At 48.6% G+C, this 20,147-nt stretch overlaps 1 protein-coding gene across 1 annotated transcript in view; it reads left to right on the top strand.

Moving 5' to 3' along the window:
* The first annotated feature begins 1,886 nt into the window (after window positions 1–1,886).
* Window positions 1,887–20,147, top strand: part of LOC118378204 (attractin-like) — a 159,296-nt gene continuing 141,035 nt past the window's right edge. Inside the window, exons 1-2 of the mRNA XM_052516118.1 lie at window positions 1,887–2,068; window positions 13,572–13,774. Of these exons, the coding sequence (XP_052372078.1) occupies window positions 1,914–2,068; window positions 13,572–13,774 (358 nt within the window). The 5' untranslated portion in view covers window positions 1,887–1,913. The remainder of the gene's footprint in view (window positions 2,069–13,571; window positions 13,775–20,147) is intronic.

Here is a 20,147-nt window from a genome sequence, read left to right as displayed (position 1 = left end):
GTGGTGGTGATTGTAGATGGTGGTGGTGGTGATTGTAGATGGTGGTGGTGATTGTAGATGGAGGTGGTGATTGTAGATGGTGGTGGTGGTGATTGTAGATGGTGGTGGTGATTGTAGATGGTGGTGGTGATTGTAGATGGTGGTGGTGGTGATTGTAGATGGAGGTGGTGGTGATTGTAGATGGAGGTGGTGGTGATTGTAGGTGGTGGTGGTGATTGTAGATGGTGGTGGTGGTGATTGTAGATGGTGGTGGTGGTGATTGTAGATGGTGGTGGTGGTGATTGTAGATGGTGGTGGTGGTGATTGTAGATGGTGGTGGTGGTGATTGTAGATGGAGGTGGTGGTGATTGTGGTGATTGTAGATGGAGGTGGTGGTGATTGTAGATGGAGGTGGTGGTGATTGTAGATGGAGGTGGTGATTGTGATTGGTAGATTGTAGATGGTGGTGATTGTAGATGGGTGGTGGTGATTGTAGATGGAGGTGGTGGTGATTGTAGATGGTGGTGGTGGTGATTGTAGATGGTGGTGGTGATTGTAGATGGTGGTGGTGATTGTAGATGGAGGTGGTGATTGTAGATGGTGGTGGTGATTGTAGATGGTGGTGGTGATTGTAGATGGTGGTGGTGATTGTAGATGGTGGTGGTGGTGATTGTAGATGGTGGTGGTGATTGTAGATGGTGGTGGTGATTGTAGATGGAGGTGGTGATTGTAGATGGAGGTGGTGATTGTAGATGGTGGTGGTGGTGATTGTAGATGGTGGTGGTGATTGTAGATGTGGTGGTGGTGATTGTAGATGGTGGTGGTGGTGATTGTAGATGGTGGTGGTTGAGATTGGTGGTGGTGATGGAGGTGGTGATTGTAGATGGTGGTGGTGATTGTTGGTAGATGGTGGTGGTGGTGGTGATTGGTAGATGGAGGTGGTGATTGTAGATGGTGGGTGGTGGTGATTGTAGATGGAGGTGGTGGTGATTGTAGATGGAGGTGGTGGTGATTGTAGATGGAGGTGGTGGTGATTGTAGATGGTGGTGGTGATTGGTGGATGGTGGTGATTGATGGTGGTGGTGATTGTAGATGGAGGTGGTGGTGATTATAGATGGTGGTGATTGATGATTGTAGATGGAGGTGGTGGTGATTGTAGGTGGTGGTGGTGGTGGTGAATTATTGATGGTGGTTAAATGTGATTGTAGATGGTGGTTATTGATTGTAGTGGTGAATTATTGTTTACCTGGTTATGGTGGTTTACCTGGTGATTGTAATGAGGTGGTGATTTACCTGTGGTGATTGATCTACCTGGTTAATGATGAATGATTGTTAATGATGTTATTGATTTACCTGGTTAATGATGAGGTTTTGATTTACCTGGTTAATGATTGTAGTTAGACATCTGGTTAATGATGAATTATTGATTTACCTGGTTAAACTGATGAATTAATGTTTACCTTTAATGATGAATTGATTACCTGGTTAATGTTGATTACCTGGTTAATGATGAATTATTGATCTACCTGGTTAATGATGAATTATTGATCTACCTGGTTAATGATGAATTATTGATCTACCTGGTTAATGATGAATTATTGATTTACCTGGTTAATGATGAATTATTGATTTACCTGGTTAATGATGAATTATTGATTTACCTGGTTAATGATGAATTATTGATTTACCTGGTTAATGATGAATTATTGATTTACCTGGTTAATGATGAATTATTGATCTACCTGGTTAATGATGAATTATTGATCTACCTGGTTAATGATGAATTATTGATTTACCTGGTTAATGATGAATTATTGATCTACCTGGTTAATGATGAATTATTGATTTACCTGGTTAATGATGAATTATTGATTTACCTGGTTAATGATGAATTATTGATCTACCTGGTTAACGATGAATTATTCAGGGTGTTGATGGGTTTTGTCCATCCTTGTTGCAGTGGGTTGATAGTTCCTGAGCGCTATGGCAACGAGACTGTTCCGGAGGTGGTTTCACAGTCTGGTTACGCCCTCCTCCACTTCTTCAGCGACGCTGCTTATAACCTGACCGGCTTCAACATCTCATATAGGTAAGCCCCGACCCAGCGTCTCCTTCAGGTCTGACCTTGCATGGCCTCTTCTTAGTAACAGGTGAGTCTGGACAGTAGCGGCAGTAGCTCTTTACCAAAAGAGGAAAAGTGCCACTTTGTTTTGTCAGCTGGATTGCTAAATATAAAAGGGAGTAGCAGGAAGAGATAATGAAGTTAGTGCTTCCATGCTAGCAGGAAGAGATAATGAAGTTAGTTAACCATGCTAACAGGAAGAGATAATGAAGTTAGTTAACCATGCTAGCAGGAAGAGATAATGAAGCTAGTTAAAATTAACCAGGCTAATTTTATTTATTTTTTACCTTTATTTAACTAGGCAAGTCAGTTAAGAACAAATTCTTATTTTCAATGACGGCCTAGGAACAGTGGGTGAACTGGTCTAGGAACAGTGGTTTAACTGCCTGTTCAAGGGCAGAACGACAGATTTGTACCTTGTCAGCTCGGGGGGTTTGAACTTGCAACCTTCCGGTTACTAGTCCAACGCTCTAACCACTAGGCTACCCTGCCGCCCCTAACAGGAAGGGAAGAGATAATGAAGTTAGTTAACCATGCTAACAGGAAGAGATAATGAAGTTAGTTAACCATGCTAGCAGGAAGAGATAATGAAGTTAGTTAACCAGGTTAACAGGAAGAGATAATGAAGTTAGTTAACCAGGCTAACAGGAAGAGATAATGAATTTAGTTAACCATGCTAGCAGGAAGAGATAATGAAGCTAGTTAACCAGGCTAACAGGAAGAGATAATGAAGTTAGTTAACCAGGCTAACAGGAAGAGATAATTAATTTAGTTAACCAGGCTAACAGTAGGAGATAATGAAGTTAACCATGCTAACATGAATAGATAATGAAGTTAGTTAACCAGGCTAACAGGAAGAGATAATGAAGCTAGTTAACCAGGCTAACAGGAAGAGATAATGAAGTTAGTTAACCAGGCTAACAGGAAGAGATAATTAATTTAGTTAACCAGGCTAACAGTAGGAGATAATGAAGTTAACCATGCTAACATGAATAGATAATGAAGTTACTTAATCAGACTAACAGGAAGAGATAATGAAGTTACTTAATCAGACTAACAGGAAGAGATAATGAAGTTAGTTAACCAGGCTAGCAGGAAGAGATAATGCAGTTAGTTATCCAGGCTAACAGTAGGAGATAATGAAGTTAACCATGCTAACATGAATAGATAATGAAGTTACTTAATCAGACTAACAGGAAAAGATAATGAAGTTAGTTATCCAGGCTTGTTAGCCCTGACCCCCAACATCTTTGAAGGGCACGACACAAACGACCCAGAGTTCTGCTGGGTACTAGTCGCGTCTCCATGGTGATACAATTCAAGTTGTGGTGTCTCATAGGGCCCCAGTGTTTCTCTCTCTCTCTCTCTGTAGTGTCTCATTGGGTCATTAATTGTCTCAATCATTTATTTACTAACTAACTAAATAATCACAGAAATGCAGAAACAAACAAACAGTAGATATGGTTACAAGGAAATGATAGGGGAGGTTCCCTAGTGGGCTAAGCCGCTATGATGGTTTGGTGGACAAAGGGAAGTGGGTGTGGACTGAGACAGAGTGGGAAAGACCAGAGGGATCACTACACACAGTTGATAATTAAATTAATTGAAATGCTAATCCTTTGCACATGAACGCTCATTAATTCAGGAATAACTGCAATCAATATATATTTACGCCCATGTGTCGTCGTGAGTGTCTCTCTGTAGTGTCTCAACGTGCCCCAGTGTCTCTCTGTAGTGTCTCAACGTGCCCCAGTGTCTCTCTGCAGTGTCTCAACGTGCCCCAGTGTCTCTCTGCAGTGTCTCAACGTGCCCCAGTGTCTCTCTGCAGTGTCTCAACGTGCCCCAGTGTCTCTCTGTAGTGTCTCAACGTGCCCCAGTGTCTCTCTGTAGTGTCTCAACGTGCCCCAGTGTCTCTCTGTAGTGTCTCAACGTGCCCCAGTGTCTCTCTGTAGTGTCTCAACGTGCCCCAGTGTCTCTCTGTAGTGTCTCAACGTGCCCCAGTGTCTCTCTGTAGTGTCTCAACGTGCCCCAGTGTCTCTCTGTAGTGTCTCAACGTGCCCCAGTGTCTCTCTGTAGTGTCTCAACGTGCCCCAGTGTCTCTCTGTAGTGTCTCAACGTGCCCCAGTGTCTCTCTCTGTAGTGTCTCAACGTGCCCCAGTGTCTCTCTCTCTGTAGTGTCTCAACGTGCCCCAGTGTCTCTCTCTGTAGTGTCTCAACGTGCCCCAGTGTCTCTCTCTCTGTAGTGTCTCAACGTGCCCCAGTGTCTCTCTCTCTGTAGTGTCTCAACGTGCCCCAGTGTCTCTCTCTCTGTAGTGTCTCAATGTGCCCCAGTGTCTCTCTCTCTCTGTAGTGTCTCAACGTGCCCCAGTGTCTCTCTCTCTGTAGTGTCTCAATGTGCCCCAGTGTCTCTCTCTCTCTGTAGTGTCTCAATGTGCCCCAGTGTCTCTCTCTCTCTGTAGTGTCTCAACGTGCCCCAGTGTCTCTCTCTCTGTAGTGTCTCAACGTGCCCCAGTGTCTCTCTCTCTCTCTGTAGTGTCTCAACGTGCCCCAGTGTCTCTCTCTCTCTGTAGTGTCTCAACGTGCCCCAGTCTCTCTCTCTGTAGTGTCTCAACGTGCCCCAGTGTCTCTCTCTGTAGTGTCTCAACGTGCCCCAGTGTCTCTCTCTCTCTGTAGTGTCTCAATGTGCCCCAGTGTCTCTCTGTAGTGTCTCAACGTGCCCCAGTGTCTCTCTCTCTGTAGTGTCTCAACGTGCCCCAGTGTCTCTCTCTCTCTGTAGTGTCTCAACGTGCCCCAGTGTCTCTCTGTAGTGTCTCAACGTGCCCCAGTGTCTCTCTGTAGTGTCTCAACGTGCCCCAGTGTCTCTCTGTAGTGTCTCAACGTGCCCCAGTGTCTCTCTGTAGTGTCTCAACGTGCCCCAGTGTCTCTCTGTAGTGTCTCAACGTGCCCCAGTGTCTCTCTGTAGTGTCTCAACGTGCCCCAGTGTCTCTCTGTAGTGTCTCAACGTGCCCCAGTGTCTCTCTGTAGTGTCTCAACGTGCCCCAGTGTCTCTCTGTAGTGTCTCAACGTGCCCCAGTGTCTCTCTGTAGTGTCTCAACGTGCCCCAGTGTCTCTCTGTAGTGTCTCTGTAGTGTCTCAACGTGCCCCAGTGTCTCTCTGTAGTGTCTCAACGTGCCCCAGTGTCTCTCTCTCTGTAGTGTCTCAACGTGCCCCAGTGTCTCTCTGTAGTGTCTCAACGTGCCCCAGTGCCTCTCTCTCTGTAGTGTCTCAACGTGCCCCAGTGTCTCCCTGTAGTGTCTCAACGTGCCCCAGTGTCTCTCTGTAGTGTCTCAACGTGCCCCAGTGTCTCTCTGTAGTGTCTCAACGTGCCCCAGTGTCTCTCTCTCTCTGTAGTGTCTCAACGTGCCCCAGTGTCTCTCTCTGTAGTGTCTCAACGTGCCCCAGTGTCTCTCTCTCTGTAGTGTCTCAACGTGCCCCAGTGTCTCTCTCTCTGTAGTGTCTCAACGTGCCCCAGTGTCTCTCTCTCTGTAGTGTCTCAACGTGCCCCAGTGTCTCTCTCTCTGTAGTGTCTCAATGTGCCCCAGTGTCTCTCTCTCTCTGTAGTGTCTCAATGTGCCCCAGTGTCTCTCTCTCTCTGTAGTGTCTCAACGTGCCCCAGTGTCTCTCTCTCTCTGTAGTGTCTCAATGTGCTCTCTCTCTCTGTAGTGTCTCAATGTGCCCCAGTGTCTCTCTCTCTCTGTAGTGTCTCAACGTGCCCCAGTGTCTCTCTCTCTAGTAGTGTCTCAACGTGCCCCAGTGTCTCTCTCTGTAGTGTCTCAACGTGCCCCAGTGTCTCTCTCTCTGTAGTGTCTCAACGTGCCCCAGTGTCTCTCTCTCTCTGTAGTGTCTCAACGTGCCCCAGTGTCTCTCTCTCTCTGTAGTGTCTCAACGTGCCCCAGTGTCTCTCTCTCTGTAGTGTCTCAACGTGCCCCAGTGTCTCTCTCTCTGTAGTGTCTCAACGTGCCCCAGTGTCTCTCTCTCTGTAGTGTCTCAACGTGCCCCAGTGTCTCTCTCTCTCTGTAGTGTCTCAACGTGCCCCAGTGTCTCTCTCTCTGTAGTGTCTCAACGTGCCCCAGTGTCTCTCTCTCTGTAGTGTCTCAACGTGCCCCAGTGTCTCTCTCAACGTGTAGTGTCTCAACGTGCCCCAGTGTCTCTCTGTAGTGTCTCAACGTGCCGCAGTGTCTCTCTCTCTGTAGTGTCTCAACGTGCCCCAGTGTCTCTCTCTCTGTAGTGTCTCAACGTGCCCCAGTGTCTCTCTGTAGTGTATCAACGTGCCCCAGTGTCTCTCTGTAGTGTCTCAACGTGCCCCAGTGTCTCTCTCTGTAGTGTCTCAACGTGCCCCAGTGTCTCTCTCTCTGTAGTGTCTCAACGTGCCCCAGTGTCTCTCTCTCTGTAGTGTCTCAACGTGCCCCAGTGTCTCTCTCTCTGTAGTGTCTCAACGTGCCCCAGTGTCTCTCTCTGTAGTGTCTCAACGTGCCCCAGTGTCTCTCTCTCTGTAGTGTCTCAACGTGCCCCAGTGTCTCTCTCTCTGTGTCTCTCTGTAGTGTCTCAACGTGCCCCAGTGTCTCTCTCTCTGTCTCTCTGTAGTGTCTCAACGTGCCCCAGTGTCTCTCTCTGCTGTAGTGTCTCAACGTGCCCCAGTGTCTCTCTCTCTGTAGTGTCTCAACGTGCCCCAGTGTCTCTCTGTAGTGTCTCAACGTGCCCCAGTGTCTCTCTGTAGTGTCTCAACGTGCCCCAGTGTCTCTCTGTAGTGTCTCAACGTGCCCCAGTGTCTCTCTCTCTGTAGTGTCTCAACGTGCCCCAGTGTCTCTCTGTAGTGTCTCAACGTGCCCCAGTGTCTCTCTGTAGTGTCTCAACGTGCCCCAGTGTCTCTCTCTCTGTAGTGTCTCAACGTGCCCCAGTGTCTCTCTCTGTAGTGTCTCAACGTGCCCCAGTGTCTCTCTGTAGTGTCTCAACGTGCCCCAGTGTCTCTCTGTAGTGTCTCAACGTGCCCCAGTGTCTCTCTGTAGTGTCTCAACGTGCCCCAGTGTCTCTCTCTCTGTAGTGTCTCAACGTGCCCCAGTGTCTCTCTGTAGTGTCTCAACGTGCCCCAGTGTCTCTCTGTAGTGTCTCAACGTGCCCCAGTGTCTCTCTGTAGTGTCTCAACGTGCCCCAGTGTCTCAACGTGCCCAACGTGCCCCAGTGTCTCTCTGTAGTGTCTCAACGTGCCCCAGTGTCTCTCTCTGTAGTGTCTCAACGTGCCCCAGTGTCTCTCTCTCTGTAGTGTCTCAACGTGCCCCAGTGTCTCTCTCTCTGTAGTGTCTCAACGTGCCCCAGTGTCTCTCTCTCTGTAGTGTCTCAACGTGCCCCAGTGTCTCTCTCTGTAGTGTCTCAACGTGCCCCAGTGTCTCTCTCTCTGTAGTGTCTCAACGTGCCCCAGTGTCTCTCTCTCTGTAGTGTCTCAATGTGCCCCAGTGTCTCTCTCTCTCTGTAGTGTCTCAATGTGCCCCAGTGTCTCTCTCTCTCTGTAGTGTCTCAACGTGCCCCAGTGTCTCTCTCTCTCTGTAGTGTCTCAACGTGCCCCAGTGTCTCTCTCTCTCTGTAGTGTCTCAATGTGCCCCAGTGTCTCTCTCTCTCTGTAGTGTCTCAACGTGCCCCAGTGTCTCTCTCTCTGTAGTGTCTCAACGTGCCCCAGTGTCTCTCTGTAGTGTCTCAACGTGCCCCAGTGTCTCTCTGTAGTGTCTCAACGTGCCCCAGTGTCTCTCTGTCTCTGTGTCTCAACGTGCCCCAGTGTCTCTCAACGTGCCCCAGTGTCTCTCTGTAGTGTCTCAACGTGCCCCAGTGTCTCTCTGTAGTGTCTCAACGTGCCCCAGTGTCTCTCTCTGTAGTGTCTCAACGTGCCCCAGTGTCTCTCTCTGTAGTGTCTCAACGTGCCCCAGTGTCTCTCTGTAGTGTCTCAACGTGCCCCAGTGTCTCTCTCTGTAGTGTCTCAACGTGCCCCAGTGTCTCTCTGTAGTGTCTCAACGTGCCCCAGTGTCTCTCTCTGTAGTGTCTCAACGTGCCCCAGTGTCTCTCTGTAGTGTCTCAACGTGCCCCAGTGTCTCTCTGTAGTGTCTCAACGTGCCCCAGTGTCTCTCTGTAGTGTCTCAACGTGCCCCAGTGTCTCTCTGTAGTGTCTCAACGTGCCCCAGTGTCTCTCTGTAGTGTCTCAACGTGCCCCAGTGTCTCTCTGTAGTGTCTCAACGTGCCCCAGTGTCTCTCTGTAGTGTCTCAACGTGCCCCAGTGTCTCTCTGTAGTGTCTCAACGTGCCCCAGTGTCTCTCTGTAGTGTCTCAACGTGCCCCAGTGTCTCTCTGTAGTGTCTCAACGTGCCCCAGTGTCTCTCTCTCTGTAGTGTCTCAACGTGCCCCAGTGTCTCTCTGTAGTGTCTCAACGTGCCCCAGTGTCTCTCTCTGTAGTGTCTCAACGTGCCCCAGTGTCTCTCTGTAGTGTCTCAACGTGCCCCAGTGTCTCTCTGTAGTGTCTCAACGTGCCCCAGTGTCTCTCTGTAGTGTCTCAACGTGCCCCAGTGTCTCTCTCTCTGTAGTGTCTCAACGTGCCCCAGTGTCTCTCTCTCTGTAGTGTCTCAACGTGCCCCAGTGTCTCTCTCTCTGTAGTGTCTCAACGTGCCCCAGTGTCTCTCTCTGTAGTGTCTCAACGTGCCCCAGTGTCTCTCTCTCTCTGTAGTGTCTCAACGTGCCCCAGTGTCTCTCTCTCTCTGTAGTGTCTCAACGTGCCCCAGTGTCTCTCTCTCTGTAGTGTCTCAACGTGCCCCAGTGTCTCTCTCTCTCTGTAGTGTCTCAACGTGCCCCAGTGTCTCTCTCTCTCTGTAGTGTCTCAATGTGCCCCAGTGTCTCTCTCTCTCTGTAGTGTCTCAACGTGCCCCAGTGTCTCTCTCTCTGTAGTGTCTCAACGTGCCCCAGTGTCTCTCTCTCTCTGTAGTGTCTCAACGTGCCCCAGTGTCTCTCTCTGTAGTGTCTCAACGTGCCCCAGTGTCTCTCTCTCTGTAGTGTCTCAACGTGCCCCAGTGTCTCTCTCTCTCTCTGTAGTGTCTCAACGTGCCCCAGTGTCTCTCTCTCTGTAGTGTCTCAACGTGCCCCAGTGTCTCTCTCTCTCTGTAGTGTCTCAACGTGCCCCAGTGTCTCTCTCTCTGTAGTGTCTCAACGTGCCCCAGTGTCTCTCTCTCTGTAGTGTCTCAACGTGCCCCAGTGTCTCTCTCTCTGTAGTGTCTCAACGTGCCCCAGTGTCTCTCTGTAGTGTCTCAACGTGCCCCAGTGTCTCTCTCTCTGTAGTGTCTCAACGTGCCCCAGTGTCTCTCTGTAGTGTCTCAACGTGCCCCAGTGTCTCTCTCTGTAGTGTCTCAACGTGCCCCAGTGTCTCTCTCTCTGTAGTGTCTCAACGTGCCCCAGTGTCTCTCTCTGTAGTGTCTCAACGTGCCCCAGTGTGTCTCTCTCTGTAGTGTCTCAACGTGCCCCAGTGTCTCTCTCTGTAGTGTCTCAACGTGCCCCAGTGTCTCTCTCTCTGTAGTGTCTCAACGTGCCCCAGTGTCTCTCTCTGTAGTGTCTCAACGTGCCCCAGTGTCTCTCTCTGTAGTGTCTCAACGTGCCCCAGTGTCTCTCTCTCTGTAGTGTCTCAACGTGCCCCAGTGTCTCTCTCTGTAGTGTCTCAACGTGCCCCAGTGTCTCTCTCTCTGTAGTGTCTCAACGTGCCCCAGTGTCTCTCTCTCTGTAGTGTCTCAACGTGCCCCAGTGTCTCTCTCTCTGTAGTGTCTCAACGTGCCCCAGTGTCTCTCTCTCTGTAGTGTCTCAACGTGCCCCAGTGTCTCTCTCTCTGTAGTGTCTCAACGTGCCCCAGTGTCTCTCTCTGTAGTGTCTCAACGTGTCTCAACGTGCCTCCGTGCCCCAGTGTCTCTCTGTAGTGTCTCAACGTGCCCCAGTGTCTCTCTGTAGTGTCTCAACGTGCCCCAGTGTCTCTCTGTAGTGTCTCAACGTGCCCCAGTGTCTCTCTCTGTAGTGTCTCAACGTGCCCCAGTGTCTCTCTGTAGTGTCTCAACGTGCCCCAGTGTCTCTCTGTAGTGTCTCAACGTGCCCCAGTGTCTCTCTGTAGTGTCTCAACGTGCCCCAGTGTCTCTCTGTAGTGTCTCAACGTGCCCCAGTGTCTCTCTGTAGTGTCTCAACGTGCCCCAGTGTCTCTCTCTCTGTAGTGTCTCAACGTGCCCCAGTGTCTCTCTCTCTGTAGTGTCTCAACGTGCCCCAGTGTCTCTCTCTCTGTAGTGTCTCAACGTGCCCCAGTGTCCAGTGTCTCTCTCTCTGTAGTGTCTCAACGTGCCCCAGTGTCTCTCTGTAGTGTCTCAACGTGCCCCAGTGTCTCTCTGTAGTGTCTCAACGTGCCCTCAGTGTCTCTGTCTCTCTGTAGTGTCTCAACGTGCCCCAGTGTCTCTCTGTAGTGTCTCAACGTGCCCCAGTGTCTCTCTGTAGTGTCTCAACGTGCCCCAGTGTCTCTCTCTGTAGTGTCTCAACGTGCCCCAGTGTCTCTCTCTGTAGTGTCTCAACGTGCCCCAGTGTCTCCCTCTGTAGTGTCTCAACGTGCCCCAGTGTCTCTCTCTCTCTGTAGTGTCTCAACGTGCCCCAGTGTCTCAACGTCTGTCTCTGTAGTGTCTCAACGTGCCCCAGTGTCTCTCTGTAGTGTCTCAACGTGCCCCAGTGTCTCTCTCTCTCTGTAGTGTCTCAACGTGCCCCAGTGTCTCTCTCTCTCTGTAGTGTCTCAACGTGCCCCAGTGTCTCTCTCTCTGTAGTGTCTCAACGTGCCCCAGTGTCTCTCTCTGTAGTGTCTCAACGTGCCCCAGTGTCTCTCTCTCTCTGTAGTGTCTCAACGTGCCCCAGTGTCTCTCTCTGTAGTGTCTCAACGTGCCCCAGTGTCTCTCTCTCTGTAGTGTCTCAATGTGCCCCAGTGTCTCTCTGTAGTGTCTCAACGTGCCCCAGTGTCTCTCTCTCTGTAGTGTCTCAACGTGCCCCAGTGTCTCTCTCTCTCTGTAGTGTCTCAACGTGCCCCAGTGTCTCTCTGTAGTGTCTCAACGTGCCCCAGTGTCTCTCTGTAGTGTCTCAACGTGCCGCAGTGTCTCTCTCTCTGTAGTGTCTCAACGTGCCCCAGTGTCTCTCTGTAGTGTCTCAACGTGCCCCAGTGTCTCTCTGTAGTGTATCTCAACGTGCCCCAGTGTCTCTCTGTAGTGTCTCAACGTGCCCCAGTGTCTCTCTCTGTAGTGTCTCAACGTGCCCCAGTGTCTCTCTCTCTCTGTAGTGTCTCAACGTGCCCCAGTGTCTCTCTCTCTGTAGTGTCTCAACGTGCCCCAGTGTCTCTCTCTCTGTAGTGTCTCAACGTGCCCCAGTGTCTCTCCTCTGTAGTGTCTCAACGTGCCCCAGTGTCTCGTCTCTCTAGTGTCTCAACGTGCCCCAGTGTCTCTCTCTCTGTAGTGTCTCAACGTGCCCCAGTGTCTCTCTCTCTGTAGTGTCTCAACGTGCCCCAGTGTCTCTCTCTCTGTAGTGTCTCAACGTGCCCCAGTGTCTCTCCTCTGTAGTGTCTCAACGTGCCCCAGTGTCTCTCTCTCTGTAGTGTCTCAACGTGCCCCAGTGTCTCCCTCTGTAGTGTCTCAACGTGCCCCAGTGTCTCTCTCTGTAGTGTCTCAACGTGCCCCAGTGTCTCCTCTGTAGTGTCTCAACGTGCCCCAGTGTCTCTCTCTCTGTAGTGTCTCAACGTGCCCCAGTGTCTCTCTCTGTAGTGTCTCAACGTGCCCCAGTGTCTCTCTCTGTAGTGTCTCAACGTGCCCCAGTGTCTCTCTCTGTAGTGTCTCAACGTGCCCCAGTGTCTCTCTCTCTGTAGTGTCTCAACGTGCCCCAGTGTCTCTCTCTCTGTAGTGTCTCAACGTGCCCCAGTGTCTCTCTCTCTGTAGTGTCTCAACGTGCCCCAGTGTCTCTCTCTCTGTAGTGTCTCAACGTGCCCCAGTGTCTCTCTCTCTGTAGTGTCTCAACGTGCCCCAGTGTCTCTCTGTAGTGTCTCAACGTGCCCCAGTGTCTCTCTCTGTAGTGTCTCAACGTGCCCCAGTGTCTCTCTCTCTGTAGTGTCTCAACGTGCCCCAGTGTCTCTCTCTCTGTAGTGTCTCAACGTGCCCCAGTGTCTCTCTCTCTGTAGTGTCTCAACGTGCCCCAGTGTCTCTCTCTCTGTAGTGTCTCAACGTGCCCCAGTGTCTCTCTCTGTAGTGTCTCAACGTGCCCCAGTGTCTCTCTCTGTAGTGTCTCAACGTGCCCCAGTGTCTCTCTCTCTGTAGTGTCTCAACGTGCCCCAGTGTCTCTCTCTGTAGTGTCTCAACGTGCCCCAGTGTCTCTCTCTCTGTAGTGTCTCAACGTGCCCCAGTGTCTCTCTCTCTGTAGTGTCTCAACGTGCCCCAGTGTCTCTCTCTCTGTAGTGTCTCAACGTGCCCCAGTGTCTCTCTCTCTGTAGTGTCTCAACGTGCCCCAGTGTCTCTCTCTCTGTAGTGTCTCAACGTGCCCCAGTGTCTCTCTCTCTGTAGTGTCTCAACGTGCCCCAGTGTCTCTCTCTGTAGTGTCTCAACGTGCCCCAGTGTCTCTCTCTCTGTAGTGTCTCAACGTGCCCCAGTGTCTCTCTCTCTGTAGTGTCTCAACGTGCCCCAGTGTCTCTCTCTGTAGTGTCTCAACGTGCCCCAGTGTCTCTCTCTCTGTAGTGTCTCAACGTGCCCCAGTGTCTCTCTCTCTGTAGTGTCTCAACGTGCCCCAGTGTCTCCCTCTGTAGTGTCTCAACGTGCCCCAGTGTCTCTCTCTCTCTGTAGTGTCTCAACGTGCCCCAGTGTCTCTCTCTCTGTAGTGTCTCACCAAACCTGTCGACTGCTGCAGCCAGAATAACATGAAATAGAAGCAGACTGTGTAATGCTCATTTCTTCCTTCTCCAGACTTTTATGTTATGAACCCCTTGTCTCCTCATTAGCATACATCATGACACTTGATTGAACAATTAATCAGTATATTTAAATACCTTCTAATCTCATCAATTTCTTCCTGTCTTATGTCTCTCTCTCTCTCTCTTTCTCACCTCTCTCTTCCTCCCCTCCCCCTGTCACCTCTCTCTTCCTCCCCTGTCACCTCTCTCTTCCTCCCCTGTCACCTCTCTCTTCCTCCCCTGTCACCTCTCTCTTCCTCCCCTCTCACCTCTCTCTTCCTCCCCTCTCACCTCTCTCTTCCTCCCCTCTCACCTCTCTCTTCCTCCCCTCTCACCTCTCTCTTCCTCCCCTGTCACCTCTCTCTTCCTCCCCTCTCACCTCTCTCTTCTTCCCCTTTCACCTCTCTCTTCTTCCCCTTTCACCTCTCTCTTCCTCCCCTGTCACCTCTCTCTTCCTCCCGCCCCTCAGTGTGAACACGTGTCCCAACAACTGTTCTGGCCGAGGGGAGTGTCGCGTTGGGAACTCAACAGGTGCTGTATATTGTGACTGTGAATCCAATTGGAAGGGCGAGGCCTGTGATATCCCTTACTGCCTGTCAGACTGTGGTTGGCCTGACAGGGGACACTGCCTTCAGGACACAAAGACATGTCGATGCCAGCCTGGGTGGCAAGGTGGGCACAGTCTCTTATCTAACTAAAAGGCCAGTATTCAGTAATAATTTCGGAGTATGTATGCTTATCGATCAGCACTCTTACACTCAGCCACTAATGTTATTGACCTCTGATTGTGTTCTACGCATAAGAGACTCATCACATTGTCTATGACCTAATACGTACAGTTGAAGTAGGAAGTTTACATACACTTAGGTTGTAGTCATTAAAACTCGACAAATTTCTTGTTAACACACTATAGTTTTGTCAAGTCGGTTAGGACATCTACTTTGTGCAACGACACAAGTAATTTTCCCAACAATTGCTTACAGACAGATTATTTCACTTATAATTCACTGTATCACAATTCCAGTGGGTCAGAAGTTTACATGCAGTAAGTTGACTGTGCCATTAAACAGCTTGGAAAATTCCAGAAAATTATGTCATGGCTTTAGAAGCTTCTGATAGGCTAATTGACATCATTTGAGTCAATAGGAGGTGTACCTGTGGATGTATTTCAAGGCCTACCTTCAAACTCAGTACCTCTTGATTTTCCCATGATGTCAAGCAAAAAGAAATCAACCAAGACCTCAGAAAAATAATTGTAGACCTCCACAAGTCTGGTTCATCCTTGGGAGCAATTTCCAAATGCCTGAAGGTACCACGTTCATCTGTACAAACAATAGTACGCAAGTATAAACACCATGGGACCACGCAGCCGTCATACCGCTCAGGAAGGAGATGCGTTCTGTCTCCTAGAGATGAACGTACGTTGGTGCGAAAAGTGCAAATCAATCCCAGAACAACAGCAACGGACCTTGTGAAGATGCTGGGGGAAACAGGTACAAAAGTATCTATATCCACAGTAAAACAAGTCCTATATCAACATGACCTGAAAGTCCGCTCAGCAAGGAAGAAGCCACTGCTCCAAAACCCCAATAAAAAGCCAGACTACGATTTGCACATGGAGACAAAGATGGTGCTTTTTAGAGAAATGTCCTCTGGTCTGATGAAACAAAAATGGAACTGTTTGGCCATAATGACCATCGTTGTGTTTGGAGGAAAAGGGGGGCGGCCTGCAAGTCGAAGAACATCATCCCAACCGTGAAGCATGGGGGTGGCAGCATCATGTTGTGGGGGTGCTTTGCTGTAGGATGAATTGGTGCACTTCACAAAATAGATGGCTTCATGAGGAAGGAAAATTAGGTGGACATATTGAAGCAACATCTCAAGACATCAGTCAGGAAGTTAAAGCTTGGTGGCAAATGGGCCTTCCAAATGGACAATGACCCAAAGCAAACTTCAGAAGTTGTGCAAAATGGCTTAAGGACAACAAAGTCAAGGTATTTGAGTGGCCATCACAAAGCCCTGACCTCAATCCTATAGAAAATTTCTGGGCAGAACTGAAAAAGTTTGTGTGAGCAAGGATGCCTACAAACCTGACTCTGTCAGGAGGAATGGGTCAAAATTCACCCAATTCTGCTGAAATACATTTATTTTTCAGTTATTTTACCAGTTAAGTTGACTGAGAACACATTCTCATTGACCTGGGGAATAGTTACAGGGGAGAGGAGGGTGATGAATGAACCAATTGTAAACGGGGGATTATTAGGTGACCGTGATGTTTTGAGGGACAGATTGGGAATTTAGTCAGGACACCGGGGTTAACACCCCTAATCTTACGATAAGTGCCATGGGATCTTTAATGACCTCAGAGAGTCAGGACACCTGTATAATGTCCCATCTGAAAGACTGCACCCTACACAGGGCAGTGTCCTTACACAATCACTGCCCTGGTGCATTGGGATATTTTTTTAGACCAGAGGAAAGAGTGCCTCCTACTGGCCCTCCAACACCACTTCCAGCAGCATCTGGTCTCCCATCCAGGGACCGACCAGGACCAACCCTGTTTTTCTCTCTTTCTCTCACTCTGTTTTATAATTATTTCTCTCGCTGGGTTTCTCTCGCTCTGTTTCTCTCGCTCTGTTTCTCTCGCTGGGTTTCTCTCGCTCTGTTTCTCTCGCTGGGTTTCTCTCGCTCTGTTTCTCTCATACGGTCTCTCACTCTGTTTTATAATTATTTCTCTCGCTCTGTTTCTCTCGCTCTGTTTCTCTCGCTGGGTTTCTCTCGCTCTGTTTCTCTCATACGGTCTCTCACTCTGTCTCACTCGGTTTCTCTCACTCGGTTTTTCACTCTTTCTCTCACTCTGTTTCTCTCGCTCTGTTTCTCTCATACGGTCTCGCTATGTTTCTCTCATACGGTCTCGCTCTGTTTCTCTCATACGGTCTCGCTATGTTTCTCTCATACGGTCTCGCTCTGTTTCTCTCATACGGTCTCGCTCTGTTTCTCTCATACGGTCTCGCTCTGTTTCTCTCATACGGTCTCGCTCTGTTTCTCTCATACGGTCTCGCTCTGTTTCTCTCATACGGTCTCGCTCAGTTGCTCTCATACGGTCTCGCTCTGTTTCTCTCGCTCTGTTTCTCTCATACGGTCTCGCTCTGTTTCTCTCATGCGGTCTCGCTCTGTTTCTCTCATACGGTCTCGCTCTGTTTCTCTCATACGGTCTCTCTATGTTTCTCTCGCTCTGTTTCTCTCATACGGTCTCGCTCTGTTTCTCTCGCTCTGTTTGTCTCATACGGTCTCGCTCTGTTTCTCTCATACGGTCTCGCTCTGTTTCTCTCATACGGTCTCGCTCTGTCTTTCTCTCATACGGTCTCGCTATGTTTCTCTCGCTCTGTTTCTCTCATACGGTCTCGCTCTGTTTCTCTCATACGGTCTCGCTCTGTTTCTCTCATACGGTCTCTCTCTGTTTCTCTCATACGGTCTCGCTCTGTTTCTCTCGCTCTGTTTCTCTCATACGGTCTCGCTCTGTTTCTCTCATACGGTCTCGCTCTGTTTCTCTCATACGGTCTCGCTCTGTTTCTCTCATACGGTCTCGCTCTGTTTCTCTCATACGGTCTCGCTCTGTTTCTCTCATACGGTCTCGCTCTGTTTCTCTCATACGGTCTCGCTCTGTTTCTCTCATACGGTCTCGCTCTGTTTCTCTCATACGGTCTTGCTCTGTTTCTCTCATACGGTCTCGCTCTGTTTCTCTCATACGGTCTCGCTATGTTTCTCTCATACGGTCTCGCTCTGTTTCTCTCGCTCTGTTTCTCTCATACGGTCTCGCTCAGTTTCTCTCATACGGTCTCGCTCCGTTTCTCTCATACGGTCTCGCTCCGTTTCTCTCATACGGTCTCGCTCTGTTTCTCTCATACGGTCTCGCTCTGTTTCTCTCATACGGTCTCGCTCTGTTTCTCTCATACGGTCTCGCTCTGTTTCTCTCATACGGTCTCGCTCTGTTTCTCTCATACGGTCTCGCTCTGTTTCTCTCATACGGTCTCGCTCTGTTTCTCTCATACGGTCTCGCTCTGTTTCTCTCATACGGTCTCTCTCTGTTTCTCTCATACGGTCTCGCTCTGTTTCTCTCGCTCTGTTTCTCTCATACGGTCTCGCTCTGTTTCTCTCATACGGTCTCGCTCTGTTTCTCTCATACGGTCTCGCTCTGTTTCTCTCATACGGTCTCGCTCTGTTTCTCTCATACGGTCTCGCTCTGTTTCTCTCATACGGTCTCGCTCTGTTTCTCTCATACGGTCTCGCTCGGTTTCTCTCATACGGTCTCGCTCTGTTTCTCTCATACGGTCTCGCTCTGTTTCTCTCATACGGTCTCGCTCTGTTTCTCTCATACGGTCTCGCTCCGTTTCTCTCATACGGTCTCGCTCTGTTTCTCTCATACGGTCTCGCTCTGTTTCTCTCATACGGTCTCGCTCTGTTTCTCTCATACGGTCTCGCTCTGTTTCTCTCATACGGTCTCGCTCTGTTTCTCTCATACGGTCTCGCTCTGTTTCTCTCATACGGTCTCGCTCTGTTTCTCTCATACGGTCTCGCTCTGTTTCTCTCATACGGTCTCGCTCTGTTTCTCTCATACGGTCTCGCTCTGTTTCTCTCATACGGTCTCGCTCTGTTTCTCTCATACGGTCTCTCTCTGTTTCTCTCATACGGTCTCGCTCTGTTTCTCTCACTCTGTTTCTCTCATACGGTCTCGCTCTGTTTCTCTCATACGGTCTCGCTCTGTTTCTCTCATACGGTCTCGCTCTGTTTCTCTCATACGGTCTCGCTCTGTTTCTCTCATACGGTCTCGCTCTGTTTCTCTCATACGGTCTCGCTCTGTTTCTCTCATACGGTCTCGCTCTGTTTCTCTCATACGGTCTCGCTCTGTTTCTCTCGCTCTGTTTCTCTCATACGGTCTCGCTCTGTTTCTCTCGCTCTGTTTCTCTCATACGGTCTCGCTCTGTTTCTCTCGCTCCGTTTCTCTCATACGGTCTCGCTCTGTTTCTCTCATACGGTCTCGCTCTGTTTCTCTCATACGGTCTCGCTCTGTTTCTCTCATACGGTCTCGCTCTGTTTCTCTCATACGGTCTCTCTCTGTTTCTCTCATACGGTCTCTCTCTGTTTCTCTCATACGGTCTCTCTCTGTTTCTCTCATACGGTCTCGCTCGGTTTCTCTCATACGGTCTCGCTCGGTTTCTCTCGGTGTCTCATTGTAACCCCTGTATATAGCCTCTTTATTGTTATTGTCTTACTTTCTATTTTCTTTTTTCTTTCATTGATTTAGTAAATGTTTAACTCTTTCTTCACCTGCATTGTTGGTTAAGGGTTTGTCAGTAAGAGGTGAGCTCTCCACCTGTTATATTCGGGACAGGTGACAAATAAGGTTTGATTTGATTTATAGGGAGTAGGGTGCAATGACACTGACAGCGTGTTGTCATGGAGACAGACTGTTTATTACACTGTCATGGTGCCTGGACAACAGAATACTGGAGAGACGTTATAATCAGCTGTAGGCTTATTGATGCTGTCAGGCTCCAAATGGACCCATTCTCTCGTTTAGAGGTGAAATGGGGTTCAACGGGACATTATATTCTAGCTGGCGGCCTGGTGGGGGAAGTCCCAGGATGTCATTTATTTCATTATGAAGGTGAGCTTTTAGATGGTGGGCGTGTCCTAATAGCCATACTTGCATCCTTAATATAGGCCGTTTGAGTATGCGGAAAATACTGTTTAATAGAATGCAACATTTACAAATAATCGAGTGTACTTTAAATGCCTGATGTCATAATCATTTAGGCTTTGACAACAGCTGGTCATTAGATATGGGGATGCACTGCTGAAATCAATAGCAGGAAACAACCTCACTACGTATTCTCAGAATACGCAAATAGACTTTAGAATTTGTAGATTTTGGTTTGAATGATATTCCCCTCAGCTCTTCATTTAATTAGAGGCTTTCCCACAATGCATTGGAAGAGGTGGACTGCGAGTGACGGGCCCTAGTTCTCTTCAAGAAGTCAAACAATAGAACTATTTAAATGGGAAGATGCCGAAGCTTCTGCGGTGTTCAAATATAGGTTAAGTAGTTTTTTGTTCTCCTTAAAATGATCACGACTATTTTACCATCTTCAGAGCTTTTAAATAAAATACTAAACCTTCTGTTAATTTGTTTATGTGTCGGCACCGGAGCCTCGGGATGTGGCTGCGTTATGAATGTCATGTTCATCAGGCCTTTTGAGTTGAACATATGGATTGGTTTAGTTTTTTGTAGGCTACCTAATCAATGATGTAATTTATGGATCATTCTGATCTCGTTCCCAATGATCAATGCTTTAGTGTATGGTGCATCCGACTGTTCACAGTTTTCTGTGCAATAGCATTTTGATTTGAACATTTTAAGTGTCCTATGCTATTTGACTTAATTTTATACAGCACTTTGGTTTCATTAATAATTTGGTTCCATTTCAACATATTTACAGTTGAAGTTGGAACTTTACATACATCTTAGCCAAATACATTTAAACTGAGTTTTTCCACAATTCCTGACATTTAATCCGAGTAAAAATTCCCTGTTTTAGGTCAGTTAGGATCACCACTTTATTTTAAGAATGTGAAATGTCAGAATAATAGTAGAGATAATGATGTATTTTATTTCAGCTTTTTTAAAATTTATTTCAGCTTTTATTTCATTCATCACATTCCCAGTGTGCTTGGGGTCATTGTCCATTTGGAAGACGCATTTGCGACCAAGCTTTAACTTCCTGACTGTCTTGAGATGCTGCTTCAATATGTCCACATAATTTTCCTTCCTTACGAAGCCATCTATTTTGTGAAGTGCACCAGTCCCTCCTGCAGCAAAACACTCCCACAACATGATGCTACCACCCCCGTGCTTCACGGTTGGGATGGTGTTCTTCGACTTGCAAGCCCCCTTTTTCGCCCCCTTTTTCCTCCAAACACAACGATGGTCATTATGGCCAAACAGTTCCATTTCTGTTTCATCAGACCAGAGGACATTTCTCCA

This window comes from Oncorhynchus keta, unplaced genomic scaffold (genome assembly GCF_023373465.1).
Source record: "Oncorhynchus keta strain PuntledgeMale-10-30-2019 unplaced genomic scaffold, Oket_V2 Un_scaffold_3947_pilon_pilon, whole genome shotgun sequence".
Classification (NCBI taxonomy): domain Eukaryota; kingdom Metazoa; phylum Chordata; class Actinopteri; order Salmoniformes; family Salmonidae; genus Oncorhynchus; species Oncorhynchus keta.
This window is presented reverse-complemented; position numbering and strand designations above follow the sequence as displayed.